The sequence below is a fragment of the Drosophila arizonae genome, chromosome 3 (genome assembly GCF_054131065.1).
Source record: "Drosophila arizonae isolate 15081-1271.41 chromosome 3, UAZ_ARI_1.0, whole genome shotgun sequence".
Lineage (NCBI taxonomy): Eukaryota > Metazoa > Arthropoda > Insecta > Diptera > Drosophilidae > Drosophila > Drosophila arizonae.
In genome coordinates, this window is record NC_142923.1 from 19,488,129 (window position 1) to 19,509,619 (window position 21,491).

Below are 21,491 nucleotides of genomic sequence, written 5' to 3' on the forward strand. Positions count from 1 at the left end.
TGACTGTAAATAAATTTATTTTGAGTTGATGGAAAAGAAAAATATAAAAGAGTTATTAAATCTCAATGGAATTTAATAAAGAGCAAATTGTTAACCTAAAAATAATTTTTTATTTTTTTTATGTTGATAAATATATTTATGTTATAAATTACTTTAAATACTTTCTGTAAAAAATGGTAATGGTAAGATTTATTATTTTTATTAAATAATAATATTATAGATTAGGATAAAGAGCGTAGCAAAAGCTTTTGTGTGTTTTTTGTGTGTCTAAATGAAGACTAGGATAATTAAAAAGTAACTCTGTACATGGTTCATGGTATCTTCTTCCAACTGAGTAAAATTTCCTACACTAAACAGTGATATTTCAAAAACTCTCATTACCCATTATCCGACATTATGGTCTTTAATTAATTCTATAGCTTCTCATTTGAAAGACAGTGCGGCAGGCGTAATTTTAATTTGTAAGTCAACAAAATAAATAAATAGTCGAGCAGTTAAATATACATACATAAATGTAATTTTCATGAAAATACTGAGAATACTAATGCTCTCCAGCTCTTTGGCAAAGAAGCTGCAAGTAGACACTCACACATTCGCACAAGAGCTCATGTACACAGCTCACTCTCACTCTCTCAGTCGTCCCACGCACTGCTTATTAATAAATGCAGAGCAGAGCAGAAAAACCAAAGCATTCTTAGGCGCGCAATGTAAACGAGATGAAAAGTGAAAAGGCGACAAGCAGAGGAAAAACAATTTTGTGTCAAAATTTGAAATGAGCAAAAATAAAAGAAAAAAAAAAAAAAAAAGAAAAAAAGAAAAACAAGCACTCGAGGCGCTCTCCGAATTGTGACAAATAAACATAAATAAACAAATTAAACGTGCGACACACTCTTGAGCAGAAAAGCAAAAGAAGAAGCAGAAGGTACGCTAAGCCATTTGTGGAAATTTGAAAATTCGCACCTGTTTGGCTGTTTGGCTCAAATAAATATTTGATTAGGCAGCTGCGCAGGCACGAAAATGCGTTTCATATGACGGCTGCCACAAATGTAACCGAATATGTTGATGACTATTGGCCATATATGCATGCATGCATATGTGTGTGTGTGTGTGTGTGTGTGTGTGTGTGTTAGCTTAGTCATAACTGTGAGCTGAGCTGCCTTCTGGCTTTGCAGAAATAATATTGGGCATAAAGCGCCAACAGACGTCGGGGCGTATGCGCAATGCGATGCTTGAGTGAATGGCGACTAATGAATGGACTCGACATTCTAAACGTGAGTAGGCGAATGCTCTCTCTCCCTCCCGCTCTCAATATATATATGTACATACATATATATAGATGTGTGCGTAGGTTTGGGTTTGCACATATTTTCAATTCCATTTGGCATGCACAACACAGCTGCTGCAAAAAGTACAACAACTAGCTTGTCTCGAACACCTTTCTCTTTTAAGGCAACAATTTTTTTTCAGCTCCTCCCATTTTTTTCTGTTTTTTCTGTTTGTTTTGTATGTCGTTTGCCTTTTGTCTATTATCAGACTGTCCGAACGCAAAACGCACAACTCAGATTGCGATTCAATTTCAATGTTTGTTTCTGACTTGCATTTATTTGTGTGGGTGTGTGTGTGTGTGTGTGTGGGTGGGTATGTGGGTGTATGGGTATGCTGTGAATGACTGAGAATTCGTTTATAAATTGGCTTAGCAGTCAGTCGCTTGAAAGGTAAACGTTAGAGTAACGCATCAGAAGAAAATTCCCTGTCAATAATAGAGTCGAAATGAATGTGGAATTTTTAAAGAAATAACTAATCAAATCATGCAAAATATGCAGTTCAAGTGCAAATATAGAAATAATACTAAGCAGACATTCAAGCAGATCTAAAATTAGGTTAAGCTAAAGATCATATTTGGTGGGAATAATAAGAGCTTTGTATGCTCTCTTGCGAATGAAATTTTATATAATATTTAATACTATATTTCAATATAAATAATAGTTTTATATAAATATTTCCGTTTTCTATGCTTATATGAATAATAAATCTTATTTTAATATAAATATATTCTTTTTTTATAACAATCTTTTTACTATTATCCACATTAATTTAATGATCCCTGACATATTTATGGAATATATAACCACATATTTTGTTATATTTTTTAAAATTACTAACATTTTAATTATTATTATGCTGGAACATATTATATTATTTGATATTAATAACAAGCAATGGAGTTATATACCCTGCTTCTCACATTATCAACACACTTGCATAATACACACTCACACACCCGCGCGTGTGTCCGACAATGTTTGTGTATGAGTGTGTGTGTGCCACAGTGATCAAATTCAGGCAAAATGCAAATCGAATGACAAGAGCCAAGAGGCAGCTGAAACAACGAGCAAAGAGTGAACAAAAAAGAGTATGAGACAAGGCTTTGCTCAGAAATGTCCGACTGGGGTATACCCTGGCCATAGTCCGAACTTTATGCAGACAGAGATGGCCAAATTTAATAATCTAAATAAGCAGCTAAATTCAATTGGTACAGACTTAAATTTTGATATGAAATGTTCGATGGAAGAAGAGATGGAAGGCAGACAGACGGACAAGGCTAGCTTTACTCTGCTCGCTGATCATGCTGATCATGAATCAAGAATATATATTGTTTATTTCCTGTTACATTTGCTAATGATATGTTCCTGCCTCCTTTTGCCTGTTACATATGCTTTAACAAAGGCAATATACCCTGATTTGCAATTTTCAATGCGTTCAGGGTACAAAAACAAAATGCAAAAGCATTAATTAATATTCAAGTGAGCAGCTGTTTTTCCACCTACCTCACTCGCTCTCTCTCTCTTTCTCTCTCTCACTCTTCGTCCTTTTTCATATTCGCCTCCCTTTTGTTATTTAATTTCAAGCAGGCAACATAAATGTGAAAGAGCGGGAGTTGGATAAGGAAAGAGTGAGATAGAGAGAGAGAGAGAGAGAGAGTTTCTCGGGGGAAACTTATCAGTGTCAACGTTGTGCCAATAAAAACTATACCAGCATGCAAATATGTCCACAATCAAACAAATAGCTGCTAACAGCAGCAGCAGCACAATACAAGCAAGCCCGAGATGTTGGCCAACAAATTCTGAGGATCCCCACAGGACGAGCTACAACAACAACAACAAGAGCAGCACAAATGGAACATGCATAAGGCATGCAGAAATAATGGTAAAGAGCAAAGCGACAACCAACAAAGAAAAAGGCGCAGCACAGAAAGTGAAGCGCTCCAAGCTGAAGAAGAAGAAGCAGGAGCAGCAGCAGCAGCAGCTGCCTTATGTTTTCCTGTTTCGCCACAGGACAACGGCATAAGAGGACACACAACAGGCAGCAGGCAGCTTTGCTCTTCCTTAATACTGTGTACAGTAAGCGAGATGGGTATATTGATTCAATGATGAACTTTAAATCATCCATTATTCTATTCGATTTCACTTTATATTATCTCCCTCTCGTTCGGAGCCAGAGGCTACGGTTCCTTTCGGTTTTGAGTTGAGCTAGTTTAAACAGTTTACTTTGTAAGAGTTCGAATTTCAAGCCAATGCGTGCAGCTGGAACTCTGAACTCAATCTTGAACTCCGAGCTAGAGTAAGGCGTGGGGTCTCAGCTGTCGAATTCTAGCCATCAATGAGCGTCTGCAATGTGATCTTAACTAAAGAGATTAGTAAATATCGGGCACACTAACCTTGAAGACCTCGAAGGGAGATAGAGAATTTCTTACTATTAATGCCAGATTCCATTAACAGGCATTGCTCCTCCCAAACCTCGCCTTGCTATGCTATTAACAGCATTATGTTAATAACATAACTCTAGCCTACTGCTTATCGGGAGCTACTCTTACTCTAGTCTACGCTGCTCTACCTTCTGCCTTAGCTATTATTAGTTATGCAACTATTTTTGTTATACTCCGTTCTTCCATAGCCAACCTCAAGTTTTTAATATCGATAATTGTCAATTCGATTTAATGAACAAGTTCAAACTGCTTTTAATTATTGCACTGTAAATTTAAATTTATTCACTGATTTAGTTAGTTCAGCTCTTCAGTTGAATTCAATAGGTTCGGCTTTGTCAGTTCTCCCACACAATCATCTATGATCTTTAGTTAAAGGAACCCACTAGAGCATATATGAAAATATTCAAAAATTCATTGGCTAGGCAACGGAGCCTACATGAACAATTCTGGCTCATGAACTAGTTCATTAGCTGATTGTAACGATACACAAAGCTGTTGCACAAAATCTCATTCTATATAAATAACTCTAATCTCTTAGAGATTTCTCTCGCAACTCAGAAGAGAGTATTACGTAGTCGTCTATAATTTTTTAAGCAAGATTTTTTCGCTTTCGCTATTCGCTGTTCGTTCTTCGGATTCGTTCACTTTCCGCTTTCACTTGAGCATTGGCTTTGATTTGCCCCAGCTGCAGTTTCTGCCTTGCCCTACCGCTTCCTCCCCGCTCTGGCTCAGCCTCCTGCTATGCCATTCCCATTGCTGCAGACGCGACTAAAAAGCACAACAACAAATTTGCATAGCTCAGTGCAATTTTGCATTCTTTGTTTGTTTCAACTACAACAACAAAAGGAACAACATTGAGCACAAAATTCCCTCGTTCATTTCAGCTTTGTATTTTTTTCAGTATTTTTTTTTTTTTTTTTTTTTTCTTGTTGCGCCAACTTTCATACGCCATGTGGGACGCACTTTGTGCCCGGCTCTGTCGAAGCAAAGTCAGCCGAGAGAGACGACAGCAAAACACAAGTCGAAAGTAAAGTAGAAAGTCGAAAGTCGAAAGTTTTTCTCTCGGTAACCCCCAGATGACCCACTGCTATTCTCCAGCAACTACTTAAATGTAGCAGCTACTTTCCATTTTGATTCGACTGCGTTTATTTGCCACAGGGCGCAGCTTATGCATAATATTAGACAGATCGTCACATTAAATACATTTGTAACAATTGTTGTTGTTGTTTTCCTTCCTTTTTTTTATTGTTCAATTTATTTTCAATTGTTTTTGTTGGCGAACAATTGAATTTTTATTTCAAATTGTTTTGCATTTATGTATATAAATTATTAACAATAATTATAAAAATTTATTTAAACATTCTCTGCTTATATTTTTGAAGTGAACGATGAGTATTTTAATTCATTTAGAAATGGGGTGTTTAAAATAAGGTAGACTCTAAGGGAAAGTTCATAGAGACTTTTCGCTCTTCACCCATCTCATCACCATATTTTCCTGCGTCACTTGATGAAATATATTATTTACTTAAATTTTTTATTTTTTTATTTTTCATTCAATTAGATATTTGCTTTTTTTTATCTCATAATTCATGTAAATTGCATTGTGTTTTATTAAATGGCCGTTTATCAAATAGTTTCATCCTTGGCGGAGCTCATAAAAATACCAAAACAGCTTCTCATTTGACCCGGTCTAGCAGGCAGGGACTTTCGAAATTGAGTGCCACGCCCATGCACATCGCCTCACGCCTCACGCGCCAGCCGCCCACGTTCTCTCTTAAATAACTTCATTTCACTTAACCTAGTCAAAAATGCTGCTTGACGCGGCTCGCAACTTGAAAGCCATAAAAGCCGCAACAAAGGCAGGAATGCACAGATCCTCAGCATGCCCTCCCCCACCCCCACTCTCTCGCACCACAACTCCAGCTCTATCGCCATGGCAGAACCTAACTAGCAAGCACCTACGCAGTTTATGCAAAACTTACGCATTTCGCATGCCTCGACTCTTCGGAAGGGGGGCGTTGGGGGCGTTGTTCTTGATAAACTATAAGCCACAAATTTGCATGAGGTAAAACGCCTGGCCGCCCACCGACTACAAATTGCCATTAAATGCAGCAGGCGCTGGGCGTGAGCGTGGGCGTGGGCGTGGCAAATAGCGAACCAGCACCGGCTGTAAACGAATCTATGTACTGTCCCTGTACTTAGCTCTTGCTCTACCTGAGTTCTAGCTGTAACAAAAACTGACACCAGTTGCTGGCGGCTCAGCGAAGGCGAAGCGGCGGGTCGGGGGGTGCTCCACACTTTGTTGCAACAATTTGCGCGCCGCCCGAGGCGTGAGCAGCAAGGATGTGAGCAACAGGAGAGACAGGATGAGCAGCAGCAGCAATGGAGGCAGTGGAGCCAATGGAGGCATTGCTGCTTCATTGCATTTAATTCATTTTTATTGCAAAAGCTTACAGACAGATAGAGCCACAGGATAGGATGGAACAGGACAGGACAGGACCGGACGGGACAGGACGGGACAGGATAGGACAGGAAGCCACTTGCCGCCGTGGCCTGCTCTTTAAAATTATATTGGCGAAATTTTATGCAGTTGCAGCCACTCTTCCTGCTGCTGCTGCTACTGCTTAGCCAAGAGCCTGTAGCTCAGCTCAGACCAGCTCAGACCAGACCAGACCAGCCCCCACCCACCCACATTCCATACTAAAGTTTTTACAAAGTAGCTGCGGCAACAGCTGCTGCAAGTTTGAACAGCAAAAAGGACTGAGCAGACACAAAGCGCAGGACCCAAGGACCCAGGACCTGGTTGAATGAGGCATTTTGATGAAGCTGCTCCATATTGGTTGCTCGGCTTGTCTGTTCGCTGGTGGCTGGTGGCTGTTGGCTGTTGGCTTCTTGCTGGAGCACTGGCAACATAATTTAAATAGCATGTAAATTAGACGGAAGTCTAAAATGAGTGCATAATGTCTGCTAAAACTGTTTTAAGTGATTGTAATTTAGGATAAGTTGCGAGCACCTCGAAATCTTAGCCCACTTTCGCCCAACTTGGCCATAATTTTCATCTGAACTTCGCTCGCAAAGTTAAGCGATCCATTTAAGCGCCGAGCTGCTGCCTGCGCTGTGGAGTTGCTCGAGCTAGTGAGTGAGACAGCGAGAGATAGAGAGACAGGGAGAATGGTAGCTACTTAGCAGTCGGCATAGTAAACAATGTAAGCAAACATTATTTTTAATTTAAATGTAGCCCCACTGTCCGGCATGCTAAAGAGCAGCTTCACCACTACCTCCAGTCAAACACAATCCACAGTTGGCAGCGGGAAGCCCGATTTATGAGTAACTGCAAAAATTTAACACTCACACACGCATGTGTGTGTCATTGCCTTGAGTGCAAAATTTGAGCTTTTGCAGAATTATGCTATATGGGAAAGAGCAAGGGAGACAACTATAACATCAGCACTGCAGTGCACTGTTCTAACAGTTGAGCTGAGAGCGCATGCACACATGCACATCGACTGTGCATGCACACACACTTGCATTTATTATGTAGCTGGTTGAGCGTGGTCGTGATATCGCCATCTCGCTCGTGCGCATGCGTTTTATTCTTTTTTTTTTTTGGGTTGCTGATCGAGCTTGCTATTATATATGTATATGTAAATGTGTTGCCCACCCACTCATTGGCTGGAGCTATTTGAGCAACTAATCTTAAATTGTTATTGTATTGGTATCTGTGCAAAAAGATGTCGCACTCTCTTAGTTAAACACTTAGTATCACTCAATCGCGGCGAACGCACAGCAGAATTCCATTTTTTCACGATTTCTGTTTTCAACTCTGTATTTTAAATAGAAAATATTCTGTATACTATATTTAATAATCTATTCCTTTATCTCTTTATACATTTTTTCATTTAAATTAATGTGTATGAACGTAACATAAGTATGAGGGGCAAAATAAAGTCCCATATATATTAACGTAACAACTTATATTTTATTATGAAGATCTTTTAATTAGTTTAGCCTCAGCTATCGAATTTTTCAAGCCGTCCAAACGCATTTAGTTCATGCTTGTCTTTTCCCTTTTTTTTTTTTAATTCCTTCGATGTGGAAGGAAAAGTTTAATAGCTTTCTCTTTCCAAATATCCTTAGCTGCGACCAATTGCAATGGAAACGTAACAACATTCTACAGCAGTGGCGCAAAGGTAAAAATGCCGAAGATATTGGAAAATCGACTGGAACCCGAAAGCTGAAGGCATTGGGCAAAAACAAAGTAAAAAGTGAATGAAGTGAGACTCAGGCAGAGTGAAGTGAAAAGTGTTAAAGCCGAAGCAAATCCGCAGAGCCGCAGACTTTGAGCCAAGACTTAGTTAACGTAATGCTTCGGTGGCCTATTCGCAATTTGGGCACTGCCTTTCTTTTTTTTTTGTGTAATCGCCACAAAAAGCTTTTGTATCAGACGGTCTCAGTATGGCATCTGGCAAAAAGGACGCGAAAAAAAGGATATCGCCTAAAAAGAACGAGATGTAAATTTACTGTACATTTTTTTTTTTCTTGCAGTAACTTGAAACTGCTTGCCAATTGATGTGTCCAAGCGACATTTTTCGTCGATGTTGTTGTCTTTGCATCACGAGTTGCTGCAGTGCGGAGCCAGCACGCAAATAAACTAAACTGCACCTGGCACAACCCGAGCCGAGTCTTTAATCATCTTAGATGAGCCCCGAAGATGGCAACACTTGAGAGCATGCTCGTTAGCCCACTTTTGACCCCTCAGCAACGACCCACTCTTAATCTATCAATAATATTATTGCCTGTTACGCCATGGCCTCAAGTAGTTACAGTCACCGCCGTCATGCACCGTAATGCCGGGGAAAGTTTGGTGACGGCACCTGTGAGCTCCTTCAACTGCACTCAACGAGCTTGCGTTATAGTTACCGAGCTCTGGCTAAGATATTTGAAAATGTTAAGCCAAACTTTAATTCATTTTTGCAATTGTAATTTAATTTGTATCATTTTCAAGTCATCATAAAATGGCTTTGTTAAAACGTATGTAACAAGCAGTAGGTATATATTGTATTATCTAGATCAGGGTTGTTTGACTAACATGCTGTTTGATTATGGATTATAAATTAACCGTTCATTAAAAAAATATTAAAAAATATATTTAAACTACATTTATATACATTTCTAACTTTCTGCTATGCACCCCCACTTACTGAGAGCATACTTAGACCTACACATATTGCCACAAGTATAGTGGTTTCTCTGAGAGCAGTTCCCTTGCAACGGCATAATATCATGCACGCAAAGCAATGCCCATCTATATCATCTGAATTGTCTGCAATCGCATGACAGCGACCGCCTGTATCACCTCTGCATACCACACCAAATAAAGTACCTGAAATACAAATTCACACAATAAAACAAAACATTCTCTATTGTGGGAAAGAAGTGCGCAGTTACCAACTACTTTTTTGTTTGGGCCAAGGCATACATCCAATTTCGCGTCAGCATGATCATCATTTGTTTTGTCAACTACACGACCCTTGTCTTCATCATCTGTGAACGCGAAAGCGTTTAAGGCAGCTTTGCAGTGTGTCAAATGTGGACAATTTACACATTCTGCTTCACCAGCTACACCTGTTGAATTGAATTTGTATTCATTCGAAACCAAAAATGTATGTTTTATTTGCTTTATTTCTTCTTTATAGTGACTTACTGGGAACTAAATAAAGAAACGTCACGCTCGAGTATATGAAAATTAAAACTGCAATTTTTAGTCCAGCCATCATAAAATTTTTTTAACAATGTTCAATGAGAAAACAACTGAGAATGAGTCAAAAATTTGGAATTTAATTTCTTTTCTGAATACTTTTGAACAGTTTACTAAGATTTGTAAGGATTTCAAGTAGATATCTTCTATACGTTCAGCGAAATGCATTATATGCAAATGTACGATTTTTAATGGGCTAAATTAGCAAACTAAACGTGGGGGTAAATTAAAAAATAAAATATATAAATAACAAGTAAGAAAGCTCCAGTCGAGACTGCTGGACTAGGAGATACCCTGAACCCTCCAAGCTGATATTCTAATCATTCTGCACTTCTTTTATGCACACATACATACACATGCATCCACATGCACGCATAAGCCTGCGTTCTGCTAACTGCGCAGTAAGCAGCGACTGCGCTTGGGCTGCGCTGCAGTGTGGGCAATATTATGAGAATTTATTTGTTGAAAATTTTCTTTTGTAGACATACGATCTTAATGAAACTTTCAGAGTGTAATAATATGGTGAATATGTGTGTATATTCCAAAGCCCAAGTCTCTAGTACGTGAAATGCGTTTTTTACACATCGGGGGCGAAAGGGGCGTGGTATCCAAAATCTGTAAATAACAAAATCTTTGTATCCATTAACTTTATATACAACGCAAATTTGAAGACCCCAGGTCTAAAAATGTTCAAATTAGGCTAAAAAACAAAATCAATTTGTCGATTATTTTCGATAAAAAAGTTATCGGACAATTTATCGAAAAAATAAAGCAAACTCGTACTGCGTATGGTACGGACGGACAGACGGACAGGGCTATATCGACTCAGCTCGTCGCGCTGATCAAGAATATATATACTTTGTGGGGTCTGCCACGCCCCCTTCTGCCCGTTACATACTTTTTCACAAAACCATTATACCCTGATTTCCCATTTTCAATGGGTTCAGGGTATAAAAATACAGTTATTAAATACAATACGTAAACAGTATTCAATTATTTAATAATAATATTATTAATAATAATTATTATAATATTAATATTATATATAATATTATGGTATATGGTTAATTTTTTTTTTCAGTAAAAATTTTAATTAAAGCAAACAGCTTGACTGGCAATTTATCTCTACAGTCACCGCTGCCTTGCACCTGCCGGGGACGGTTTTGTGACGCCACCTGTGAACTCCTTCAACTAAACTCAACGAGCTCGCATGATAACTACCGAGCTCTGTCTAAGATATTTCAGAATATTAAGTCAAACTTAAATTCATTTTTTCAATTTTAGTATAATTTGTATAATTTTCAAGTCATCTTAAAATGGCTTACATATTTGAATTTATTAAGCACCATACTCAGTAGCAGATGAGTATAGTCCACAAATTGCTGTTAAAAAACTGTTATACCAGACTGTAAAGTGCTGCTAGACATATTGCTACAAGTATAGCGGTTTCTCTTAGAACGGTTCCTTTGCAACGGCATAATACCTTGCACGCAAAGCAATGGCCATCTATATGTTCCGGCCGAAATGTTTCGTTTGCAATCGCGTGACAGCGACCGCGTGTCCCACCTCGGCATACAGGACCTGTTAAAGTACCTAAAATACATGTGCATACAATAAATCTAAACATTTTCTATTGTGGTAAAGAAGTGCGCAGTTACCGACTACTTTTTTGTGTGGGCCAAGGCATACATCCAATTTCGCATTAGCAGGATCATTTTTTCTTTTGTCAACTATACGACTCTTGTCGTCATTATCTGCGAACGCGAAAGAGTTTAAGGCAGCTTTGCAGTGTGTCAAATGTGGACAATTTATACAGTCTGCTTCACCAGCTACACCTGTAGAATTGAATTTGTATTCATTCGAAACCAAAAATGTATGTTTTATTTGCTTTATTTCTTCTTTATAGTGACTTACTGGGAACTAAATAAAGAAACGTCACGCTCGAGTATATGAAAATTAAAACTGCAATTTTTAGTCCAGCCATCATAAAATTTTTTTAACAATGTTCAATGAGAAAACAACTGAGAATGAGTCAAAAATTTGGAACTTATTTTCTTTTCTGAATACTTTTAAACAGTTTACTAAGATTTGTAAGGATTTCAAGTAGATATCTTCTATACGTTCAGCGAAATGCATTATATGCAAATGTACGATTTTTAATGGGCTAAATTAGCAAACTAAACGTGGGGGTAAATTAAAAAAAAAATTATATATAAATAAAAATACAGTTATTAAATACAATACGTAAACAGTATTCAATTATTTTAATAATAATATTATTAATAATAATTATTATAATATTAATATTATATATAATATTATGGTATATGGTTAATTTTTTTTTTTTTTTTTTCAGTAAAAATTTTAATTAAAGCAAACAGCTTGACTGGCAATTTATCTCTACAGTCACCGCTGCCTTGCACCTGCCGGGGACAGTTCTGTGACGCCACCTGTGAACTCCTTCAACTAAACTCAACGAGCTCACATGATAACTACCGAGCTCTGGCTAAGATATTTCAGAATATTAAGTCAAACTTTAATTAATTTTTTCAATTTTAATATAATTTGTATAATTTTCAGGTCATCTTAAAATGGCTTACATATTTGAAATTATTAAGCACCATACTCAGTAGCAGATGAGTATAGTCCACAAATTGCTGTTAAAAAACTGTTATACCAGAATGTAAAATGCTGCTAGACATATTGCTACAAGTATAGCGATTTCTCTTAGAACAGTTCCCTTGCAACGGCACATTATCTCGCACATAAAGCAATATGTAGTTTCGTCATACATTAAAACTGTTTTCGATGCAATTGCGTGATAGACACCGTCTGCCCCACCACTGCATACAACACCACTTAAAGTACCTAAAATACAAATGCATACAATAAAAGAAATTTCTTCTAATATGGGAATGAAATGCGCAGTTACCGACTACTTTTTTGTGTGGGCCAAGACATACATTCAATTCTGCGTTAGCTGGATCACTTTCTGTTTTGTCAACTACAAGTGGCTTGTCTTCGGTCTCAGCGATTATTAAAGAATTTGCAGGAGTTTTGCATTTTTTCAAATTTTTGCAATTTAAACATTTTGTTTCACTGTTAACATCTGTAAAATTTAAATTGTAATCATGCGAGACCAAAAATGTACATATTTTATTTGCTTTATTTCTTCTTTATCGTGACTTACTGGGAACTAAATAAAGAAACGTCAGGATCGAATATATGAAAATTAAAGTTGCAATTTAGAGTCCAGCCATCATAAAATTTGTTAACAATGAACACTTTGCTTAGATTTTTAAGTATTTCAAGTATTATCTTCTATACGTTCAGATTAAACGAATAAAATATAGAAATTAAAATACAGTTATTAAAATCAATATGTAAATAGTATTTCATTTATGCTTACAAATAAAAAAATGTCTTATGGTTATTGTAGATATATGAATGCTTATAACATATAATTATTTATTTGCTTATAATATATTAATATTGTAATGTTTATATATATATACTAGTTGTCCCGGCGAACTTCGTACCGCCTAACAGTCTCTCTCTCTCTATATGTATATATATATATATATATATATATATATATATATATATATATATATATATATATATATATATATATAAAACAAAGTCGAGTTTGTTACAAAACAAGCTTTCACCAACAATCAGGATTGCGACTTCATCGACTGTTGGAGCATTAAATGTGCGTTCATGTGTTCCAACTGGTTTTTTATCTGCTCTGATTACTATTTTATAGTCATCTCTTGGCATGCGCTCTAAAGCAGTCTTGAACAGCTTGACCAATGCATGATGTTCGTGAAGCATTTGCTGCAAATCTTGGAGAATAGCTCTTTTCATAGCTGTGTTGATTTCTTGACGCCGGTCAAGTTGTTCTTCCATATTGCCCATGAAGTATATTTTATTAGTATTCGTCAAATTTTTTCAGTATTTGTAAGATCTACTATCCTACAAATCCAACAAATCAAAAACCATGAAAATTGGTCCAGCACATATCAAGTTATAAGTCTCGGGACTCTTTTACACAACTCTCTTTTATATATATAGATATAAAACATTTTAGAACTCCACGCCGTGGGTGGTTTCTATGGAATGTGGGCCGGAAAAGACTGGCTGGTTTTATACGCCCACATTCCAGTGTTCTTCTGCTCATTTGTTTCGCTCTCAGCGAAGCTTCGGGCAGCGGGATGCAATACAGCGGATTTCTCCCACTGTCTCCGACAAACTTTAGCGAAACGCAAACTTAGCGAAAGCTCGATCGCTAAAGCTCCGCTCTCTCTCTCTCTCTCTCTCTCTCTTGCATTGCAGCGCAGGCGACAATGTTGTCGCAAACGATATGCGCTGCAATTTGCAATCTTAGAGATTCGCGACCATTACAAAATTCACTGTTCGTTTAAAAGAATCATATTTACATATTTAAAATTGATTAAGCACCGTTTGAACTTCATTTATTTACATTTCAGCTATGCACCCCAATTTACTGAGAGCTCTAGACTTAGTGATAAATAATGATAAGAAGGTGTTATACCAGTATGTAAAATGCTGCTAGACATATTGGTACAAGTATGGCGGTTTCTCGTAGAACAGTTCCCTTGCTGCTTCTACCATTACAAGGGCACTTTTCCTGGCACATCGCGCAATGTAGATTAAGAGTAAGCATATCAGGTGCTGCCATTGCAATCGCGTGACAGTAACCGTCTGTCCCACCTTTGCATATAACATTTTTTAAAGTGCCTAAAATATAAACAATAAAATAAAAATTTTCTAATATGGGAAAGAAATGCGCAGTTACCAGATATTTTTTTCTTAGGTCCAAGACAAACATCCATTTTTTCGTCAGCTGGATCATCTGCTGCTTTGTCAACTATTTTAGACTCATCGGCTTTCTCTGCGAACGCCACAAAATCTGCGGGAACTTTGCAGTTTTTCAAAGCTTTGCAATTTAAACATACTGCTCTATCATATATATCTGTAAAATTATACATATATATATATATCTATATTATAAGGATTTTTTTTTTTGTGTTTAGTTCATTGTGGCAACATTTTATTTGTTGGTTTTTCATATACATATATATACTTGACATTTCGAGCATCGAAATTATATAAAATGCATATAAGTATACATACAAATTTGGAGAGTCTAGCTCTAAAGGTGTAGGAGATATAATTAAATAACTAACTTTCGATAAGGTTTTTGATCGATAATAAAATATCGGAAGTAGTTATCGATATATAGAGAAAAACTTGATATGTGCGTGATATACACGGACCTAGGAAAACAAATTCTTGTCTCGAGCTCTTATATCTTCTGAGATCGACGCGTTCATACATACATACGGACGGACGGACGGACGGACAGACGGACAGACGGACAGGGCCAAATCGGCTTAGCTCGTCGCTCTGATCAAGAATGATATTGTTCAAATGTCTGTTACAGGTAGAAGGTATGTATTACCCAGATCAGGGTTGTTTGACAAACATGTTCGATTATTGCTTAGAATTTCACTGTTCACGCAATGGAAATATATTATATACATATTTGAGATTCATTAAGCTCCGTTTGAACTACATTTATTAATATTTCTAGCTTTCAGCTATGCACCCCACTTACTGAGAGTACTATACTAATTATTAGATAATTATAAGAATCTGTTACCATAATGTAAAATGCTGGTAGACATATTGCTACAAGTAAAGCGGATTCTCTTAGAATAGTTCCCTTGTGGAAATTACCATTGCAAGGGCACATTATCCAGCACGCACGGCAACTATTATATTCATATACTGAAGTGCTTTTCGAAATAATCGGGCGACAGAGACCGTCTGTCCCACCACTGCATATAATACCTTTTATAATACCTAAAATATAAATGCATACAATTAAATTAAACATTTTCTATTATGGGAAAGAAATGTGCAGTTACCAGATATTTTTTTTTTGGGGCTAAGACATTCATCCAATTTTTCGTCAGCAGGATCACTTGCTGTTTTATCAATTACACGATGATGATCTCCAATATCAGCGAACGATAAAAAACCGCGAGGAACTGAACATTTTCGAAAACTTTCGCATCTTAGACATACTGCATCACCAGCCATCACATCTGTAATTGAAGTTGTAGTCATTCGAGAACAAAAATATATTTGTTTTATTTGCTTTATTTTTATACCCTGAACCCATATTCAATGGGAAACCAGGGTATAATGGTTTTGTTAAATGTATGTAACAGGCAGAAGGAGGCGTGGCAGACCCCATAAAGTATATATACTCTTGATCAGGGCGATGAGCTGAGTCGATTTAGCTCTGTTCGTCTGTCCGTATGTTTGAACGCGTCGATCTCAGAAGATATAAGAGCTAGAGACTTGAAAAGACTTTTTTTTCTAAGCTGCCCGTTATTTTGTTATCGATTAAAAACATTATCGAAAACCAGTAATAAATTTATATCTTCTACATCTTTAAAGCTAGAGTCTCCAAATTTTAAATTTACCTATATGCATTTTATACAATTTCGGTTTTTGTCAAAATTTACCCACACATTTGTAAAAGGCGTATTTAAAATACTAGGAACTTGTGCTTTCGCAAATCCATGCATATCCATGTTATAATCATAATCTGAAAGTTTCATGAAAAAAGTACATCCACAAGAAAAGTTATTGAACAATTAAGTTCCCATAGTAAGTCACCACTGCAGCCCATGCGTGTATGTGCGTGTGTGTGTGTGTGTGAGTGTGTGTGTGTGTGTGTGTGTGTGTGTGTGTGTGTGTGTATGATGTGTGTGTGTCTTGTGTAAGCAGAAAGACGCGGAAACTGATTGAAACAGCTATTGCTCGAAGGGTTCAGGGGATCTCGTAGTCGGGTAGTCTCGACCAGAGCTTTCTTACTTGTTTACTTACTAGGAACTAAATAAAGAAACGTCAGGATCGAATATATGACAACTAAAATTGAAATTTTGAGTCCAGCCATCATAAAATTTGTTAACAATGTCCAATGAGAAAACGACTGAGAATGAGTCAAAAATTTGGAATTCAATTTCTCTTCTAAATATTTTTGAACAGTTTGCTTAGATTTTTAAGTATTTCAAGTGGTTATCTTCTATACGTTCAGATTGTCGTAATCGTGCGATTTTATACATTAAACCAATAAAATATAGAAATAAAAATACAGTTATTAAAATCAATATGTAAATATTATTTCATTTATGCTTACAAATAAAAAAATGTCTTATGGTTATTGTATATATATGAATGCTTATAACATATAATTATTTATTTGCTTATGATATATTAATATTGTATTATTTTATTATTATTTTAATTTTAATTATATATATATAAAATATATATATTATTAGGATTTTTTTTTGTGTCTAGTGAATAATTTATTTTAATGAAAAATCTTGACTGGCTATTTGGGAAAGTTCATTGTCGCAACATTTTATTTGTTTGTTTTTTATATACATATATGTATATACTTGACATGTTTTTGTTATGTCTATTTAAATATAATTTGTATAATTCAGGCAAATCATCTTAAAATGATACTGTTCAAATGTATGTTACAGGAGTACATTATCTAGATCAGGGTTGTTTGACAATCATGCTGTTCGACTATTGATTAGAAATTCACTGTTCGTTTAAAAGAAACATATTTACATATTTAAAATTGATTAAGCACCGTTTGAACTTCATTTATTTACATTTCAGCTATGCACCCCAATTTACTGAGAGCTCTAGAATCAATTATAAATAATGATAAGAAGGTATTATACCAGTATATAAAATGCTGCTAGACATATTGGTACAAATATAGCGGTTTCTCTAGTTCTAGTTCCAGTTCCCAGGCTGAGTCTACCTTCACAAGGGCACCTTAGCTGGCACATCGCGCAATATAGTTCAAGAGTAAACATATCGTCTGTTGCATTTGTAATCGCGTGACAGTAACCGTCTGTCCCACCACTGCATATATAATTTGTTAAAGTGCCTAAAATATAAACAATAAAATAAAAATTTTCTAATATGGGAAAGAAATGCGCAGTTACCAGATATTTTTTTCTTAGGTCCAAGACAAACATCCAGTTTTGCGTCAGCTGGATCATCTGCTGTTTTGTCAACTAGTTTAGACTGATCGTAAGTCTTAGCGAACGCCACAAAGTTTGCGGGAACTTTGCAGTTTTTCAAAGCTTTGCAATTTAAACATATTGCTTTACCATTTACATCTGTAAAATGGAATTGAAGTGTAGTTAAGACCAAAAATGTATATGTTTTATTTGCATTATTTTCACTTTATAGTGACTTACTGGGAACTAAATAAAGAAACGTCAGGCTCGAATATATGAAAATAAATATTGAAATTTTGAGTCCATCCATCATTAAATTTTTTTTAAATGCCAAATGAGAGTGAGTCAAAAATTTGGAATTCAATATGAATTAACCTTTAAATATATTTGAGCAGTTTACTTAGTTTTGTAAGGATTTCAAGTAATATATTATTATATTATTAATAAAATTGGGGGTTGAATGAATTATTTAATTTAAGCAAACAGCTTGACTGGCTATTTGCCTCTACAGTCACCGCCGCCTTCAACTGCCGGGGAAAGTTCTGTGACGGCACCTGTGAACTCCTTCAACTGCACTCAACGAGCTTGCGTAATTCCTTAGGTAAATTTATAATTACTGTAAGCAACTTGAACTAGTTACGCTAGCAATTGATGTTCCGTCTCTGCCTGGTCCTTCTCCTTGCACTTGCCTCACTTCACAAAGCAGCAATTAGCTAGCAAATATGCACCTAGCAGATACCCTCTGCCATAATTATAGATCTATAATTATATAATTTTTGCATTTTAATTTAAATCCAATCATTGATATAACATAAATATCGACTTGAAAAATAAAACAGAGAAACATTTTCTAGTAATATTCTCTACAATATATTGGTTACTATATCTTTCGATCTTTTCATATTCTTATCTAAAATGTGCCCTAAACACTCTAAAATATCAAAAAATTGTATCCCTTTATTCAAGATATAGATTCCAATGGGCTTTATGATGTCTTTTTTCCCTTATCTCACTTAAGCTACTCGACCTACATTGCAATCATTAATAGTGCCCAATATTGATTGTTATTGATATGCCAAGTTAAACGCTTTTCGGCACTCTCTACGGTCTAGTCCATATCCAGCCTGGGCACAGTTTAGTCATTCTTTAAGAGTCCAGGGTGTACTAATACAACAAAAATATAAAAAAAGAGAAAACGCAAGTAAAGAAGAGGCAAGGTAAAAACTCGTATCAAGTTTTGTCTAGCAAACTGGCGTCGGGGCAATCTAATTTCCATTTGCACTGGCCACTGCACCCACAGTGCCCTACGATTGCAGCCTCGGCAGCTACTAGCATTTTCATTAGTTTTCCATTTTCAAGCACTCGCACCTGGCCGACTGTAAAAGTTCTTTGCGCAATGAAGTGCCATTTTTGGGCGCCGGTTGCAAGAAGAGCACTTCCTCAGAAAGAGCGACAGAGAGAGAGAGAGAGAGAGAGAGAGACAGAGTGGGTGAATATACTTCGTGCAAGTTTTGCATTTTATTGATTTTAATGAAAATGCAATTAAAATTTTAGCATTCGATAAGAACACTCGCCCAGTACACAGCATTAACAAGCCGAGCCAGCAGCACAGAGAACATGATTTATGCCATGTTTGACATTTTAATTATGCTCACAGCCAGCCATCCAAATATTTATAACAATATAAAAAATGTGTACATATATATTATACAATATGTATAATATATGTAAATGTATATACATTACATTATTTTTAATCAAATTTCATCAGAGTTCTTGTTTTTCATAAATTATGCGGATCGTTTGTTTCTGCTGCTGCTGCAGCCAGTCGACTGCATTTTGCCGGTGCATTATTAATGTTCAATTAATTGCATTAAATTATGCCTGTAAAACATTCCGTTTATGCACTTAAAGTGTACTCAATGGCGCTGACAACTGTATATTACAGTCTGACTCTGTTCTATATACATATAGACTCGATTATATATAGTGATCAGGCGTAGAAGTGTGTCTACCTATCTGTCCACTTGTCCTCTCTATCAATTCGTCAGTCGCTTTCTCTGTACTTTTACCTTGCTCATATATGTTTCTGTCTTTATCTATATTGATGCTGTTGTTACTTTAATATGGAATTCATCAGCCCCCACTCCATTCGCATTAAGTAATTGTCATCGCTCGCCGCATAAAAATCCAATTAATTTTTATATCGGACTCGTGTCAGTTTTTGCCATAATACAAAAGCAGCAGCAACAGCAGCATTGGGATCCTGGCGTGCGGGCCAGCTAGGCGCAGCGCACAGGACATTCGCAATTAGTCAACAAATTTAACACAGTTCATTGAACAAATTTCAACAAGGCAACCTAATGACATAATTTGCCAGGCTCTTCCACTCCCACACACACACACACTCAGTATCAATCTCTCTCTCTGTCTCTCTCTCTCTCTCTGTCTCTCTCTTTCTGTCCCTCTGCTCACATGTAGCGTTGCCTGGGTCAATTCGTGTAATTGTTATGGGCACTGACATGAGGATGAAAATTACAAGCTGCTAAAGATTAATGATAAGAAATTCATTAATGAAGAAATAAAATTTCATATAAATTCGGATTCATGATGTGTTGATTACGATAACCTGACCAAGCGCTTATCCCCCTCTCTTTCTCTCTCTCTCACTCTCTCTCGCCTTCTGTGATTTTTGCTTTTACAGAATGATCTCTCTTATTCATGAGCTGTTTAAATTTCTGCTCTTTTGCATATTTACCTTGTTATTTTATTACGTGGCGGATATGAGCAGAGCACAAGAAATAAAATAAAGATGAGACAGCAGATGAGACAGAGGCAAGTGGAGAGGCTGGCACATAAACAGCGCGAGGAACATTGTCACAGCAGGAAGTCAAAAGTCAAATGTTTTTTATATGCAAAAATATTTCATTTCCTTCAGCGACAAAATGAAACGAAATGTTAAAAAATAATAAAAAGGAAGTATATATACAATATATATAAATATACATGTATATATGAAAAAAATGCGACAAAGTAAATTCGTTGTAAGGGAAAAAGTATCGGGATCCCAGTACAAGAAATGCAAATAAAAAACTGCAATAAAAATCTGTTTAACATGAACCGAGGGGACGCACAAAAATCTACAGCTAGTCAGTCAGTCAGTCACTCAGTCTGGCGTTCTGCCTGTCGCTTTGTCCTTGCTCCTTTGCCATAATACACTTTACAACTTATGAGTGCTAATAAAATTCACTCGCCATATCCTTGACAATTCACAAAAAGTGCGCCAAGGTGCGAGCAATGATAAAGACAGCAGCAGCAGCAACAGCAGCAGCAACAACAACAACAGCAGCAGCAGCAGCAGTAGCTGAGACTACGATAAGGTCGCCTTATGGACAGCATAAAATGCGATTTCATTTGTGTGTTCACCTCTTCTTCGTTCTTTACATCTTTTCCAAGTGGAACACTTGCCCGCACAATTTCTGCAATAATTTCGCAAAGGATTATGCCTGTTCGTTCTGGATTTGCATTCGAAATGTTACTCTGAGCCAAGTCCAATGAATATTTCTTACCTCTTTTTTAATTTAAATTTCATTTTTAAAGTAAGAGCAACATTGTCCACTGAAAGCTTTTTTCAGCTTATAAATTGTATGCTTTTATGTTGAGCTGGAAATTATAAAGTTGAGGCGGATGAAGCAAACAAGTCTCCATTCGGGTATGACTAGGATTATACACTGAACACCGTCTGAACTACTTTTTAAAGAAAATTCGATTCCTCTACTGATATATGAATTTTCTAATTTTTTGTATTTCTTCTATTTAATTATTTAATTATGATTGTTTGATTGTGACAGTGATTGAATTTGGGTTTGTTTCATTT

At 36.4% G+C, this 21,491-nt stretch overlaps 1 protein-coding gene and 4 long non-coding RNA genes across 5 annotated transcripts in view; 1 reads left to right on the forward strand and 4 right to left on the reverse strand.

Annotated features, from left to right (window-relative positions):
• The window catches only part of LOC149269834 (uncharacterized), a 174,950-nt gene that overhangs the window by 151,964 nt on the left and 1,495 nt on the right, over positions 1-21,491 (forward strand). The window lies entirely within an intron of this gene.
• LOC149269838 (uncharacterized) lies at positions 8,892-9,628 on the reverse strand. Its single transcript, XR_016269048.1, has 3 exons — positions 9,471-9,628; positions 9,215-9,391; positions 8,892-9,149 (listed from the first exon to the last, which is right to left on the reverse strand). It is a non-coding gene; the product is annotated as an uncharacterized LOC149269838 (long non-coding RNA).
• Positions 10,790-11,597, reverse strand: LOC149269839 (uncharacterized). The gene is made up of 3 exons (XR_016269091.1): positions 11,439-11,597; positions 11,183-11,359; positions 10,790-11,117 (listed from the first exon to the last, which is right to left on the reverse strand). It is a non-coding gene; the product is annotated as an uncharacterized LOC149269839 (long non-coding RNA).
• Positions 13,970-16,612, reverse strand: LOC108620485 (uncharacterized). The gene is made up of 5 exons (XR_016269340.1): positions 16,452-16,612; positions 15,482-15,661; positions 15,291-15,416; positions 14,347-14,523; positions 13,970-14,288 (listed from the first exon to the last, which is right to left on the reverse strand). It is a non-coding gene; the product is annotated as an uncharacterized LOC108620485 (long non-coding RNA).
• Positions 17,214-18,014, reverse strand: LOC108612139 (uncharacterized). The gene is made up of 3 exons (XM_018005043.2): positions 17,855-18,014; positions 17,597-17,773; positions 17,214-17,538 (listed from the first exon to the last, which is right to left on the reverse strand). Exons 1-3 carry the CDS (start codon positions 17,925-17,927, stop codon positions 17,321-17,323), a joined length of 468 nt encoding a protein of 155 aa, XP_017860532.1. The 5' UTR covers positions 17,928-18,014; the 3' UTR covers positions 17,214-17,320.